Source organism: Muscardinus avellanarius (assembly GCF_963383645.1).
Source record: "Muscardinus avellanarius genome assembly, chromosome: 1".
NCBI lineage: Eukaryota > Metazoa > Chordata > Mammalia > Rodentia > Gliridae > Muscardinus > Muscardinus avellanarius.
This window is the reverse complement of record NC_137786.1, coordinates 219378705-219394196: the sequence shown is the minus strand read 5'-3', so window position 1 is coordinate 219394196 and position 15492 is coordinate 219378705. Positions and strand designations below refer to the sequence as shown.

At 53.3% G+C, this 15492-nt stretch overlaps 1 protein-coding gene across 2 annotated transcripts in view; it reads right to left on the bottom strand.

Moving 5' to 3' along the window:
* Positions 1-425: 425 nt before the first annotated feature.
* The window catches only part of CREB3L1 (cAMP responsive element binding protein 3 like 1), a gene marked incomplete at its 3' end in the record, with an annotated part of 52989 nt that continues 37922 nt past the window's right edge, over positions 426-15492 (bottom strand). Inside the window, exons 4-12 of one of the 2 annotated variants that reach the window (XM_080703635.1) lie at positions 13398-13476; positions 10894-11051; positions 10411-10560; positions 10242-10300; positions 10022-10090; positions 5590-5689; positions 4736-4862; positions 606-873; positions 426-462 (exon numbers count right to left, since the gene is read on the bottom strand). In XM_080703635.1, the coding sequence (XP_080559761.1) occupies positions 426-462; positions 606-873; positions 4736-4862; positions 5590-5689; positions 10022-10090; positions 10242-10300; positions 10411-10560; positions 10894-11051; positions 13398-13476 (1047 nt within the window). The remainder of the gene's footprint in view (positions 463-605; positions 874-4735; positions 4863-5589; positions 5690-10021; positions 10091-10241; positions 10301-10410; positions 10561-10893; positions 11052-13397; positions 13477-15492) is intronic. The other variant, XM_080703636.1, reaches the window with a different exon arrangement.

Sequence of the window (15492 nt, the reverse complement as noted above, 5' to 3'; positions counted from 1 at the left end):
GGGAGATTTGTAAAATACAATATCTTAGGGGATGGGCAATAATAAAAAATAAGGTTCATTATTTACAAACAATTTCTGTTCTTGGTCTCTGTACAGTGGGAGGCGGGGTGGGGTTGTGTGTGTGTATGGGGGGCAGTGGTCGCCATGGTCATGATGGGGGGGCCCAGTGAGTGGTTCAGCTGAGGACGGATGGTTGTGGGGGGGACTCGTGAGAACAGTGCGGTTGGCTCTGGGAACAGTCCAAATGTCAGGGGCTGGGAGAGGCTCCAGCCCAGGTGGGGCTAGGGCCGGGAAGGAGGGGGCCCCTTTCTCCTGGGATGGGGAGCCCCAGGGGCAGGCGCGTGAGCTGGATCCAGGTTAGTGAACAAGAGAACTCCTCTTCTGGGTGCCGGGGGTCCGTCCTGTGTCCTGGGTCTTGGAGTGGCCTAGGAGAGTTTGATGGTGGTGTTGGGGCCCAGATCCCTGGAGAGAGAAGAGAAGCCAGGGATGTGTCTGTCCATCTGTCTGGGAGGGACCTGTTCACCCTCTGCCGGCTGGATCTGGGAAGGGACGGTGTGGCTGAGGTGGGGCCCAGGGACCCAGGAAGCTTGAGGCCACCCACCCACCTGTCGTGGAACCACTCCTTGGGGTGGGAGAAATCGGGGCTGGTGCTGTTGCCGCCGACGTCCTCGGGCCAGGCCTTGCTCAGGTACTTGGTGGTTTCGTGGGCGCTGTCCAAGTGGTCATGCTGCAGGGGGTCCTGGGGCCGCTGCTCCCCTGACCCCTCTGGCTTGATCTCCCAGCCTTCTGGGGGCTCCATGGGCAGCAGGGCGCTGCGGCTCTCTTCCCACGAGCCAGCCCCCTCATCATAGAACAGCAGGCTTCGGGAGGGCACTGGGGAGGGAGCGCAGGGTGAGCCATGGGTGCCTTTAGAGCCCAGGAATCCATCCCAGCCAATCAGGCCGCAGGCATGGCTGAGCAGTTAAGGGCACGGGCTCTGGGGCATGCTGCGTGAGTGGCTCTGGAGATTGTGTCCAGGGGTGTTTTACCTTTGAGCTATACCCTATCCCTATTTTATTTATTTATTGCTGTATTGGGGATAGAGCCCAGAGGCATTCTACCTTCGACATGCTCCCCCAACCCTATTTTTTATTCTTTATTTTTGAAACAGGGTCTCACTGAGTTGCAAAGGGCCTCACTAAGTAGCTGAGGCTGGCTGTGAACTGTGATCCTCCTGTCTCAGCCTCCTAAATGCTGGGATTACAAGCGTGTGCCACCATGCCTGGCCTATTTTATTTTTTATTTTGATATAGGGTCTAAATTGCTGAGGGCCTCTGGGCGTGGTGGCGAAGGCTTGTAATCCTCGAGCTTGGGAGGCTGAGACAGGAGGATCGTACAGGTTTGAAGCCAGCCTCAGCTACTTAGTGAGGCTCTCAGCAACTTAGTGAGACCCTATTTTCAAATAAAATATAAAATAGGTCTGGGAGCCGGACATGGTGGCGTATGCTTATAATCCCTGTGCTTGGGAGGCGGAGACAGGAGGATCACACAGCTTTGAAGCCAGCTGTGCTGGCTTAAGAGATCTTGTTTCCAAATTTAAAAAAAGTATAAAATAGGTCTGGGAGTGTAGCCCGGAGGTAGAAAGGTTTCCAGGAACCCCAGTACCACCAAAAAAAAAAAAAAAAAAGGTCTGAGAGTACAGCCTGTAGGTAGAAAGCCGCTGGGTTCCACCCCCAGTACCATAATAATAATAATAATAATAATAATAATAATAAATACGTTGCTGAAGGCCTTGTTAAATGGCTGAGGCTGGTCTCTAACCTACGATCCTCCAGTCTCAGCCTTCCCAGTACTGGTTAACAGACCTGTGCCACCATGCCCGGCTGAGGGCCTGGAACCTTACAGGCCTAGCTCTGCGTCTCAGCGCCACTGCTACCTAGCTACGAGGCCTCAGTTTGCTCATCTGAGAGATGGGGAGATGAGGACCAACCTCATGCAGGTGGGTGTGAGGTGTAAATGAGAAATACAGGAGGCATGATCAAGACTGTGTTTACTAAAAACAGTGAGTTCAGAAACAGCTCTTCCTAAACATAGGGTATTGGATTTGGGCACCTGAGAGCTGGGTTGTAATCCCATCACCACCACTTGCTTTCTGGGAGATTTGGGATAAGACTCCCCATTTGAGGCCCAGTTTGCCCTTAGAGAAACCAAGCCTCGTAGTGCGTTCCTACAACCCCAGTGCTGAGGCTGAGGCAGGCAGTCATGGGTTTGAAGCCAGGCTTAGCAATTTAGCAAGACTCCCAGCAACTTTGTAAGACCCTGTTTCCAAATACAAAAATAAACATAGGGCTAGAGGTGTAGCTCAAAAGTAGGACGTCCCTGGATTGAATCCCTAGCACCACACACCCAAAAGATACTTGCCATGGGCCAGGCATTATATAGGTCTCTTAAATCAAATGACTACAATTGCCGGGCATGGTGGCGCACGCTTGTAATCCCCGTGCTTGGGAGGCGGAGACAGGAGGATCGTGTAGGTTCGAAGCCAGCCTCGCTGGCTTAAGAGACCCTGTTTCCAAATAAAAAAGTATAAAATAGGTCTGGGAGTGTAGTCCAGAGGTAGAAGGGCTTCCAGGAACACTGGTACCACCAAAAAAAAAGACTACAATCTTATAGAGACTCTTGGGAGTAAGGTGCGTGTGTGAGTGTGCGTGTGTATATGTGTGTGTGGGTGTGTGTGTGACTGGAGATTAAATTCAGAGGTACTTATTATTATTGCTATTACAACCTCTGCCCTTTTTATTATTATTATTATTATTATTATTATTATTGTTATTATTATTTTTGGTGGTACTGACTGGGGTTCCTGGAAGCTTGGGCTACACTCCCAGACCTTTTTTATATTTTTGAAACAGGGTCTCTTACGCCAGCACGGCTGGCTTCGAACCTGCGCGATCCTCCTGTCTCCGCCTCCCAAGCGCGGGGATTACAAGCGTGCGCCACCACGCCTGGCTTATTTTTTAAACATTTTGAGACAGGGTCTTGCTAAGTTGACCAGGCTGGCCTTGAACTTGTGAGCCTCCGGCCTCAGCCTCCCGAGTCGCTGGAAAGACAGGTGTGAATCACCACCATTCCAGACAAGCCATGATGTTTCTTTAGCTCTGCTCCCCTGAGCAGGTGCCGACTGGCCAGGCTCGCCATCCCACGCCAGTCCTCGCTGAGGACGGGATACAAACCCAGTGCCCCCGGCCCCAGCCCGGCTCTGACAGTCTACGCGAAAGGCGGCTGCCGGTGCTGTGCGGGGCACCCGCCGGAAACCAGCCTGCTCCCGAGACACCTCCTTCCTCGGACACATCCTCCCCTTCCAGGCCCAGATACTACACCTGAGCCCGCTGCTCACGCCCATGCTTCCCCTGCCCTCCGCTTCGTCCATCCCCCACTGTGTCCATTCTTCCCTCTCCCTGGCTTCTGGAGGCCTCGCAGGCCTGCCCTCCCCCGTCCCCCCCCAGGCATTGTCCAGGGAGTATCTTTCCCTTTGCCTGCTTCCTCTCCCTAAGCCCAGGGCAGGCTTCCTCCTCATCGCCTTCTGCATGACCCTCCGTGTGTGTGTGTGTGTGTGTGTGTGTGTGTGTGTGTGTGTGTGTAGGGGGGTGCTGGGGATGGAACCAGGGGCTCTCTACCTCTGAGCTACGCCCCCAGCCCTTTTTATTTAGAAACAGAGTCTTGCTAAATTGAAGAGGCTGGCGTCAAACCTGCCGTCCTCCTGTCTCAGCCTCTGAATACAGGGGCTGCAGGCCTGCGCCACCATGCCTGGCTGCGCATGTCTGTTTCTTGAAACTCACGCCTCCCTTGTTTCCCCTCTCTCTGACCTCCTGCCTGTTTCCTCTCCCTTTTCTCGCTATGCCAGATACGTGCTTCTGGAAGGCCAGCCTGAAGTCCCTCCGCAGGTCTGCCTGGGCGTCCTCTGCCCTGAAGCCACGGCGCTCCTTGCTGCGCCCGTCTCCCTTGCCACTCGTGAGCGTGTCTTTTCTCTCCTCCCAGGGGCTCTTGACAGGGAGTGAGCGTGCTCTGGTAGCGCACGCAGGTCTCACTAGGTAACATCTCACGGCGCCTCCTGACCACTGTGCCCAGCGAGGGTGTGGTGGCTGCTCCCAGGGCCCAGAGAGACTGCGTCTCAGAGAGCTGAGGACCCTCCCTGCCCAAGTCAGTGGCAGTACCATCTATGGCTGACGCCACAGCGCTGTGCTCCTGACCACTGTACCTCACGGTGCCCCCACGGGGGTGGGAAATATGGAACCTGCACCACGTCCCCTGCTTCTACCCGGGGGCGCGGCTCTCCCTCCTCCTGGTGCTGAGTGATGCCCCAGAATCTTTCTTAGCCCACCGCTTCAGGCAGCTGCCACCACTCTATTAGAAACAACCCTTGAGCAGAAACTCCTTCCCTGTCCCAGCTATGAAACACTGATGGTACTTAGAGGATGCTCCGCAGTCACTGGCCCCATAATCCCTGGGAGCTGGGCTGAACACCTGCACCCCTCCCTCCGCGGCCACTCCGAGGCTCTCAGGAGCTGGGCCGGGAAGCAGGCGCTTGTGTTCTACTCTCGGTTCTACCGCTAACATCGCACAAACCAGAGACCCTCGTAGGGCCCCAGCTTCTCCACCTGCAAGATGAGAAGGGGGAACGAGGTGGTGTGACCCCGAATGTGGTTCCTCTGAAGCCGGGCCCAGGGCGGGCTGGCTGGCTCGGGGTCGTACTCACTCTGACTGGCTGTGTAGACACTGTCAGCGGCTGTGGGGTCTTCCTTCACGGTCTGGGAGCCGGAAGAGAACTCGGGAAGGCAGGGCACGAGGGAGCCCAGGACCAGGACGAAGCACAAGGCTGCCACCTGGGGAAGGAAAGCATGGTGGTCACACCTGGGGCGGGGAACAGTGGCAAGGCTGGCCATCCCCGCACTCCTCCCCAAACCAGGGCGTGCGAAGGTCTCCGTGCTCTTCCAGAAAAGCAGCTTCTGGAGCTGGGCGCGCCTAGACATGGAGTCTCCCGCTCTCGCTGGAGCGGGTGGGGGCTGCTTAGGCCACCCCAGCCCACTGCAGGGGCACCTCAGGCAGTGTTGGAAAGAAGAGGGGGGCGTCCAATGTGGCTCTTACTGCCTGCAGGGTCGGAGGAGTCAGGAAAGAAGAGAGGGCGGCGCAAACGTGGGGTTGAATCACATGTCATTCTCAACAGGATCCTGGGACCCCTAGCTAACCCTGCGCACAGGATCTCAGGCAGCCAAGGGCCGCACACTTCCAGGAGTGGATGGCTAGAGGAGGCCGAGTGAGCGAGGCGCCCTTCTGGGTGTCTAGGGATTTGCACAACCGTCTCCCCACATCCATACCTAACAGACCTGCCCCTAGCTGGGTCCACGCACATCCACACTGTCAGCACTGGCCGGGAAGGTCGTGCTGCACCAGGCCCCAAGGAGCAGGCTGGGGCCTGCAGGGCCAGCCCACCAGCACAAGGACAGTTTAATCCAGTGATATCATCCATGACACCCCCACTCTCTCCTGGCTCCTAGAAAGCCAGCCGAAGGAAGAGCCGTCCTCCTGTGGCCTGTGCCGGACAACACCTACCATGAGGCAGGTCCCGGTCTGGGTGGCGGCCATCTTGTACGGTCTGGGGATCTTGCTGGTGACCAGGGTCTGGAGCTTCTGCAGCTGCTGGAGCAGGGTCCTGAGGAAGGCACAGTGCTCAGGGGCAGGCTGGGACCCGGCCACTTCGCCTTCTGGAACTCTCCCAGGTGGCCAGGGCCGGCTCCAGACCTGGCCCCTACACTGGTGTCCATTTCAGTGCAGACAGGAAAGGTCCCCTTGCACTGGGCTCCTCTGCAGGGTGGCTGGGGACTGTGGGCCTGGCCTTACGGTGGGTCACCCCATGGAAGCCCAGGGGTGTCCTGGGCAGGAGGGGAGGCCCTGCCCTCCTGGGCGGGGCCAGCCTATTTTTCTTACCGAACACACTGGCCTTCTCTCCTTTGCAACCCCAGCACCCTGAGCTGACAAGAGCCATATGCTCTTCAGTGCATGGTATACGGTGTGTCCAATACATATGAACCAGTGTGTATGCTAATTTTATTGCTGTTTCTGCTGTTATCCCAACACCTGGAATAATAAGTTTACTTATAGATTTCCATGTCAGTCTCCATTAATAATTATGGGCTTCCCCGAGGGCGGGGACTGGGTCCCACCTGGGTCCCACCCGTGTGAAATCCCCTGGGTACACAGGGACAAATGTTTGAGCATTGCTCTGCTTCACAGTCAGGATGATGCAGTTCCCAGAATGAACAGCAGGTGGCGAAAGAGCTCCAAGGCCGAGAGAGAGAGGCGAAGGTGGGGACTTCCCCGCCCTGAAGGGGTGAGTCTGGGAAAAGTGGGGAGTCCTCTGGGCCAATCAGAGGAGAGGCTGGATTCGGGAGATGCTGGGGCAAAAGGAAGAAAAGGAGGAAAAAGTCCTACTGAATGTCTCCTATCATACACCAGTCTGTTGTCTATGTTACTGTAGTTACTCCCAACTAATAATAATAAATTTACATTGATATTAGTATTTGTGGTACTGGGGATTGAACCAGAGGATTATACCTCTGAACTACACCCCATCTAGTTTTATGTTTCTGTTTTGAAACAGTCTTGCTAGGTTGCTGAGGCTGTCCTTGAACCTGTGGTCCTCCTGTCTCAGCCTTCCAAGTACTGATATTACAGGTGTGTACCACAACTACTGGCTTCAGAAAATAATTATTAAAGAGCTATCCTGTATACACAGATGGGCACTATCAACAATTCAAAGTAATCATAAAAAAAAAAGAATAAAACTAAGGTGGGTTTGGTGACACACACCTGTAATCCTAGTACTTGGGAGGCTGAGATGGGAGGATCACAGGTTTAAGGACAGTCTCAACAATGTAGCAAGGCTTTTAGCAACCTAGCAAGACACAGTTTCAAAAACAAAAACAAAAACAAAACAAAACAAAACAAAAGGCTAGAGGTGTATCTTGGAGGTAGAATACCTACCAAGAAGAAGATGACCACTAACATAAACTGAGCATTTTTTGTTTTGTCAGAACTTAGAATTGAACCCAGAGGCATTCTACCTCCACTACATTTCCAGCCATATAAATATATATACATGTATGTATATATATGTATATATATGTATATATAATATATATGTATATATATATGTATATATATATTTTTTTTGGTGGTACTAGGGATGGAACCCAGGGGCTTTCTATCTCTAAGCTACACTCCCAGACCCATTTTATATTTTATTTAGAAACAGGGTCTCACTAAGTTGCTGAGAACCTCACTAAATAGCTGAAGCTGGCTTTGAAGCTGTGTAATCCTCCTGTCTTAGTCTCCCAAGTACTGGGATTACAAGCGTGCGCTACGATGCCCAGTTCCTTTTTTTTTTTTTTAATTCTTTATTTTGAAACAGGATCTCACTAAGTTGAAGAGGGCCTAAGTAACTGAGGCTGGCTAAGAACCTGCCATCCTCCTATCTCAGCCTCCCAAGTACTGGGATTACAAGTATGTACCACCACACCCACCTGAATTGAGTTTTTATTTATTTATTTATTTATTTGGTGGTACTGGGGTTCCTGGAAGCCCTTCTACCTCTGGGCTATACTCCCAGACTTATTTTTTTTTAAATATTTTTATTTGGAAACAGGGTCTCTTACGCCAGCGTGGCTGGCTTCAAACCTGCGCGATCCTCCTGTCTCCGCCTCCCAAACATGGGGATTACAAGCGTGTGCCACCACGCCCGGCTGAATTGAGTATTTTTAATAATAATAATTACTACTTTTTGTAGTATTGGAGATTGAACTCAGGGGCATTCTATCCCTGAGCTACACCTTCAGATCTATTTTATTTTTTATTTTGAAACAGGGTCTCACTAAGTTGTGGAAGGTCTCACTAAAGTAGCTGGGGCTGTTCACAAACCTGCGATCCTCCTGTCTCAGCCTCCCAAGTACTGGGATTTCAAGCAGGTGTCGCCACACCTGGCTGTCATTATTATTATTATTATTATTATTATTATTATTATTATTATCTCTGGGGATTGAACCTAGGGGCATTCTAGCTCTCAGCTGCACGCCCAGTCTTTTTTTATTTTTTATTTTGAAACAGTGTCTCACTGAGTTGCTGAGGGCCTTGTTACATTACTGAGGCTGGTCTTGAACTTGTGATCCCCCTGTCCCAGTCTCCTAAGTACTGGGATTACAGGCATGTGCCACCATGTGCAGCTTGAATTGAGCACTCTTAAATTCCAAGTTCCATGCCGGGAAGGCCCTTTACGTCCACGATCTCATAGAATCCTCACAGCATCCCTCTGCAGATACAAACCTGGGGCCCAGAGAGGTCTTGCACTTTCCCCAGAGTACAGAAATGGGAGAGTAGGGCAAGGGCCAGCATCGTGACTACGTGGTACGTGCCGGGTCCTGTGCTGGCCTTGGGACACTCATGTTTTTCAGACTTAATTGTGCAGTGAGTTGCCTAGGGTTTTTGTTCAAAGGCAGATTATGGCCTAGCAAGTTTGGGGAGAGTCCTGAAATTTTCATTTCTTCCAAATCCCCGGGGCATGGGGCTTTTTTAGGGAAATGGATTTGAGTAGCAAGGAACTTCACAAGTGGTTCTTTTGTTCTTTCTTTCTTTCTTCCTTTCATTCTTTCTTTCTTTCTTTCTTTTTCTTTCTTTCCTTTTCCTTTTCCTTTTTTTTTTTTTTTTTTTTTTTTTTTTTTTTTGTGATTCTAGGGACTGAACCCAAAGGCTTTCTATCCCCAAGCTATATTCTCAGCCCTTTTACCTTTTTTCCTCCGTACTAGGGATGGAACCCAGGGACATTCTACCTCTGAGCCACACCTGCAGTCCTATCTTTTATTCTTTATTTTGAAACAGGGTCTCACTGAGCTGCAAAGGGCCTAAGTAGCTGAGGCTGACCTCGAACCTCAATCCTCCTGTCTCAGCCTCCCAAATGCTGGGATTACAAGCATGTGTCATCCTGCCCAGTTTATTTTTTATTTTGAAATAGGGTCTCACTGAGTTGCTGAGGCTGGTCTTGAACCTGAAATCTTCTTATCTCAGACTCCCAAGTACTAGGATTACAGGCAAGTACCACCATTATTTGGCTTACAGTGGTGTGTGTGTGTGTGTGTGTGTGTGTGTGTGTGTGTGTGCACGTGTGCACATAGTACTGGAGATTGAACCTAGAGGTATTCTACCTCTGAGCTACATTCCCAACCCTATTTTATTTTGAAACAGGGTCTCACTAAGTTGCAGAGGCCTCACTAAATTGCTGAGGCTGGCCACAAACCTGCAAGCTTCCTGTCTCAGCCTCCCAAGTACTGGGATTACAGGTGTGTGCCACCACACACACAGTGATTCTTAAACTTTAGTGACTACCTCAGTTACCTGAGGGACTTATTGAAACATATTCCTGGGCCCTCCCTCTGGGGTTTCTGACTCAATAGGCCTGGGTTGGGGTCCAAGAATAAGCAGTGTGTGTGTGTGTGTGTGTGTGTGTGTGTGTGTGTGTGTGTGTGTGTGCATGCGTGAGCGCTCACACATATATGGTTCTGGGATTGGAACCCAGGGTATTCTATCTCCGAATTACATCCCCAGACATTTTTATTTATTTATTTTTATTAGGAAACAGGGTCTAAGTTGCTAAGAGCCTTGCTAAGTTGCTGGCTAGCTTTGAACCTGAGATCCTCCTGTCTCAGGCTCCCAAGTACTGTGATTACCTCCGGGTCAAGAATAAGCATTTCTGACAGGTTCTGGGAGGATGCTGACGGGGCTGACCCGAGGACCACCCAGGTGTGCCGCCAGCCTCACGGGGAGTCTGGAGTTCTGTGCTCCTAGCCGGAGAGCGGCAGGACGTAAGAGGTCCCAGGCTGCAGCGTCAAATTTGGGGTGTCAGGCTGTGCCTACTAGTCTCCCCTCCCCTGCACCCAGAGCTATGGAGAGCTGGCATGGCCGCAGCGGACCAGGGGAGCCGCAGGACGCCACCCACCTGTTGGCATTCTCCAGGGTCTCCACCTTCTTCCATAGCTCATTGTTCTCCGATGTAAATGTCTCCACCCTGGGGGGACAAGCAGGCACAGGCTCAGGGAGGCCCCAGACTCAGCCCTGCCACCACCCACACCTGCTCTGGTACCCCGTGAAAGAGAACCGGGAGAGCAGGCCGCTGGGGAGCGGGCCACGCCCTTTCCCGCCCCTCTGCGGACACTTACTTCTTCTCTAGACACTCCACGTATTCCTTCTTCTTACGGCGGCTCTCCTGGGCCGAGATCTAGAGGGGAGGTCCCCAAACAGCGGTTACCACTGCCACATATCCACCGCCTAGGGGGAGCCCAGCCCCCACCCGCTGGGGAGACCTCCGGAGGCTGGGCTCCGCGTTACCTTGTTCTTGATCTTTCTCCGGACCCTCTTCAAGGCCTTCTCCTCGGCTTTGGTGAGGGGGAGCTTTGTGGGGATGGGGTAGCCCTCGGCAGTCAGGGTGCGCTTCTCCTCCTCTGTCAGGAACAGCGGCCCCGATGTCCCCTGTAATTTCTGTAGGGAGTAGGGTATGGTGGTTAGGAACCGGATAGCCCTGGGTGCAAATTCAAGCTCTACCACGTACTGTCGGTGCACTCAGTCGCCCAGCCTCAGTTTCCTAATCGGAAAGGTGGCAGATCTGAGTTAAATCTAGTAACATGCGCCAGTGTTAGAATGGGGCTGGGGACCTCGTATTTTGGGCCTCAGGCGCTGGGCTTTTGGTGGCTGCTTGGGCCTCTCTATCTCACGCCCATCCACCAAGCAGGCCCCCGGCTGATGGGGTGGAGATCAGACTTGGGCCCCCCGACCCTCCCGCTTCTGCCCTCCAGGGTCACCCCAGCTCCTTACATGTGGGGCGGTGAGGAGGGGGGAGGTGGAGATGGCCGTGGAGGAGCGGGCCAGGGGCCGGACAGGGCTGGAGGGGGGCAGAGAGTGGGGGCTCTGGGAGCCGTCGCTGTCACTGCCATGGCTGCTGGGGGGCGTCGGAGGCATCTGCACCAGGTCCTCTGGGAAGAGTGGGAAAAACAGGTCAGCAGGGCGGCGCCCCAGCTCTGCGTTGACGTCACGCGTTCAGCATGATGGTGTCAGCGCCCTGACATTGAGGGAAATGGAGCGCCAGGTCCTCATCCTCGGCCATGACGTCAGAAGCTCCTCTGCAGTGTCAAGAAGATGGCTGACACCTCACAAGCTGGTTCTTGAGGGCTGCCCCATCTCTTGACAGCACAGCCCCCCAGCCCCAGCAACCTGGTTCTTGGCATGGTTACAACAGAGGCTGGATCCTCCTTGACTCCTGGCTAGGAGAGTTCAGGGCCGGCCTGCCTGCCTGCCTGCCTTCCTTCCCTCCCTTCCTTTGTGCTGGGGATTGAACTCAGGGGTATTCTACCTCCAAACTACACTCCAAACCCCTTTAAAAATTTTTGTTTGGAGCCGGGCGTGGTGGCGCACGGTTGTAATCCCAGCATTTGGGAGGCTGAGACAGGAGGATTGCGGTTCGTGGACAGCCTCAGCTACTTAGTGAGGCCCTCTGCAACTCAGTGAGACCCGGTTTCAAAATAAAGAATAAAAAATAGGGCAGGGGGTGTAGCTCAGAGGTCGAATGCCCCTGGGTTCCACCCCCAGACCTGCAAAAATAATAAAAAAAAATTTTTGTTTGGAAATAGGGTCTTGCTAGGTTGCTGAGTCTCTCTGTGTTGCTGAGGCTGACCTCAAACTTGCGATCTCCCTGTCTCAGCCTCCCAAGTAGGATGACAGGCATGTGCCACCATACTCAGCTTGAATTTAGTCTTTAAGCCCCAGCTTGGCAATCCCAGAAGGTGACTGGGCTCTCTGTCTCAAACCAGACCAAGGGGGTCAGGTGGAGCAAGCAGCCTTCTCTCCCTTCCTCTTCCGCACACCCTGAAATAGTCAGTCATCGTCCCCCAGGCTACATTTCAATCTCGGGGCGACTGGACAGCAGGCACTGGATTTCAGCAGGCAACAAAGAGCCTGCTTTCTCCTCCACGCTGTCCCCTTTGTGGCCTCGCACCAGGAAGATGAACACTCTGCTGGTGTCAGGAAGAGGTGCCAGAGAGGCCCAGGCACAGCCAGGGACCAAAAGCTGGGCAACTGGGAGAGCCCTGGGGCAGCACAGAATGGCCGAACAGTTCCAGGTGTGGGGACGTGGAGCTCCACTGCGCCATGGTGCGGGGCTGGGGCTGCGAGGAGGAACCCGCATCCTTCTGGGCTCAGCACGCAGCAGGCTGCTCCAGGAGCTGTCTCCCTCCTAGACACCTGTTTGCCTCTTATGAGCGCCACACTGCAAAGAGCACTGGGCCTGGCGCCAGGTGACCAGAGGTCAAGTCCTGACTATGGCAAAGCTTTGGCCCTAGACCTTGTGGTACTTGGCCTGGGCCCCAAACACAGTACATGCTCTGTCAGGGTTTGACAGACTAATGAGGGGGGATTGGAAACATTTTGATACCCTTTCTCCTTCTGGTTCAACTTCAAGAAGCCTTCTGTGTTCCCATCTTCCCTCTCTGGTTTGAGGATGAGTTCCCAAGGCTCCCTGGGGATTTTCTATCTGCATAGCTATATCACTGCTAGGGAGTAGGTGATTTGTGTATGGCGCTGGGAACTCTGTGATTTGCCTGGGTACAGGGATTGTCTTCTCTCTCTGCTTCTCCATTGTCTGGGACTGAGAAATGTTGCCCATTGGACTCTTGTTGGATGGATGGATGGATGGATGGATGGATGGATGGATGGGTTTGGAGGATGGTAGAGAGTTGGATGGGTGGGTGGATGGCTAGATGGATGGATGGGTAGATGGATGGAAGGGTTGAGCAGATGAGTAGATAGATGTGTTGGGTAGATGGGTAGATAGTTGGATGGGTGGGTAGATGGATAGATGGTTGGATAGGTGAGTGGATGGGTAGATGGATGAATGGGTGGGCAGATAGATAGATAGATAGATGGGTAGGTGAATGAGTAGATGGATGGATGGATGGGTTGAGTGGGTGGGTAGGTGGATGGAGGGGTTGGGTGGATGGGTAGATGGATGGATGCATAGATGGTTGCATGGGTGGGGATAGGTAGCTCTAGAGTAGGCTTCGGTTAGCGAGTGGGTGGAAAGAGACTGGGAATAAGGAGAGCGTATGACATAATGATGGCAGTCATAGGTTGAATAAGGGGGGATGGAAAGAGAAGAAGAAGCATGGCTGGATGGAGAGTGGGTAGGGTGGATGGGGAGGAGAGGAGACATCTTAGGGGATAAATGTGGGGTTTCAAGGGACAGGTGTGGGCTGCTGTGGGACCAAGGGAGTAGGATGCTGCCTGCCCAGGTCTGGAGAAGAGAGAACACCTCTAGACACACTTACCTGGTGTCACTTTGAGGAACTGGCTCGCCTCCTGGGGCTCTGCTTTGATCACTGGCAGCTGGGTCATCTCTCCTGGGGCCTGAGGGAGAGGCAGGTCCAGCTCCATGAGCTGCCTCAAGGGAGGCTCCCGCCTGTGCCCACCCCACATCCCTGCCTGAGGTCGGTGGTGTGTTCTATGCAGTAGAGGAAGTGGCTGAGCTTGGGGGAACAGAGGCCCACTCTCATGCTTGGAAAAGCCAAGCTGCACCTAAGAGAAGAGAATGTGGCCAGGGAGTGTAGTTTAGACCTTACACTCAGAGAAGGAGGCTTCCAGTGGCCTCCGAGGCCTGGCCTCCTTCTGAATGGAGACCAACCTCGCGCCCACTGTTAGGCCTCATAGGCCTTGGTGTGGAAGCTGCCACAGGGCCAGAGGTGACAGCCGGCACGCTGCAGCTGTCTCATGAGCGGCAACGGTCGAACAGGGAGAAACGGCCCGGCTGGGCATCAGAGGTGAGTGTGCGGTGAGTCCTGGGGCACAAACAGGGAAAAGAATCCAGACCAAGGAGTCTGTGGCAGCCAGAGCCCCCGTGCGTGTGAGCCCCGGTCAAGACACCAGCTTCACACCTGCAGCAAAGGTGCACTGTGCTTATTCACACTCCACTGTCCCGGGGAGGACTCGGGACACGTGTGGCTTTACCCAGGTGACCGTCAACATAAACCCGAGTGCAGTGCCTCTAAGGGAGGCGGGTGAGGTGCTGGATTTGTGGACCATCTCTCCCCTCTGGGTCTGCAGCCAGCAGACAGAGATCATGCTATTCTGGGGCGGGGAGGGAGGTTGCAGGGGACACAGAATGCTGCATATAGGAAGAAGAGTAAGAATCCCAGGAAGCCCAAATTGCCCCAGATTTTGTTAATTCCCTGGTCTAGACCCAGCTCAGCCCTCACATCATGACGGCCCCGGGGGTGAGGGGATATGCACAGTAGTGACAGTTCTCTCTCTCTCCCTCCCTCCCTCCCCTTGTGGCACTGGGGATTGAACCCAGGGTCCTTTTACCTCTCAGCTATATCCCCAGCCCTTTTTATTTTTTAATTTTGAAACAGTCTCGCTAAGTTGCTGAGGCTAGCCTCAAACCTGGGATCCTCCTGTCTCCACCTCCCATGCACTGGGATTACAGGTGTGCACCACTCCCAGCCTGACAGTACTCTGTGGTTCCCATGGCTCGTCGTGGCCTAGGCTCGCTCCTGGCTCCTGGGCCTTGCAGGTGGGAGGGCTTTGGGGTCTGGCAGGCCCGGTTTGACAAGCGGCCCCATTATTTCCGACTGTTGTGCTCGGGCCAATTGCTTAACACCTGGAGCCTCAGTTTCCCTCTCCAAGGCCGCTATGGTGGTCACTCCATCCTGTCCTGCTTTGGTGAGGAGGCCTTATGGGTAGACCTTTCTTGCCTGTGGCCATATACATATTTTAATCAAGTGAGCCAGGTGGCCCCCGGCAGAACCCTAAGCATTTTAAGATGACCCTCATATTGTAGTCTTAGGCCTAGAAGCACCTTGGTGGTGGTGGGGAGGGTCCACACACTCATTTTGCAGAGAGGAAGCTGGACACGTCAGGAGCCTGGCTGGACCCAGGCAGGGCCTCTCCTGGGAGCCCAAGGCTTGGAATGATCTTGGATTTATGGCTGAATGCTGTGGTCTATACCTTCATGGAAGTGGAGGTGGGGTTCAGCATGAGAGTATGGTTTATTAATCTTATAAATAACTGCAATGTAGGAACATTGTATGCGTGCATGTGTGTGTTACTAGAAACTGAACCCAGGGGTGCTCTGTTTCTGAGCTACATCATGGCCCTGTTTATTTTTTTATTTTGGAATAGTCCTGCTAAATTGCTGGGGCTGGCCTTGAATCTGCGATTCTCCTGCCTCAGCCTCTCAAGTACTGGGCTTCCAGGTGTGTGCCAGCATGCCCGGCTCAGAGCAACATTTTTGTATTTATATTTGGTCTTTTTTCCTTTTTTAAAATCTGGAAGCTTTGAGAAAAGGAAGTGGCCTGGGTGGTCTCCATCTCTGAGACCTCAGTCTGGCCCCTGGTACCCAGCCCTGCTTCTGCACACAGGCCGACC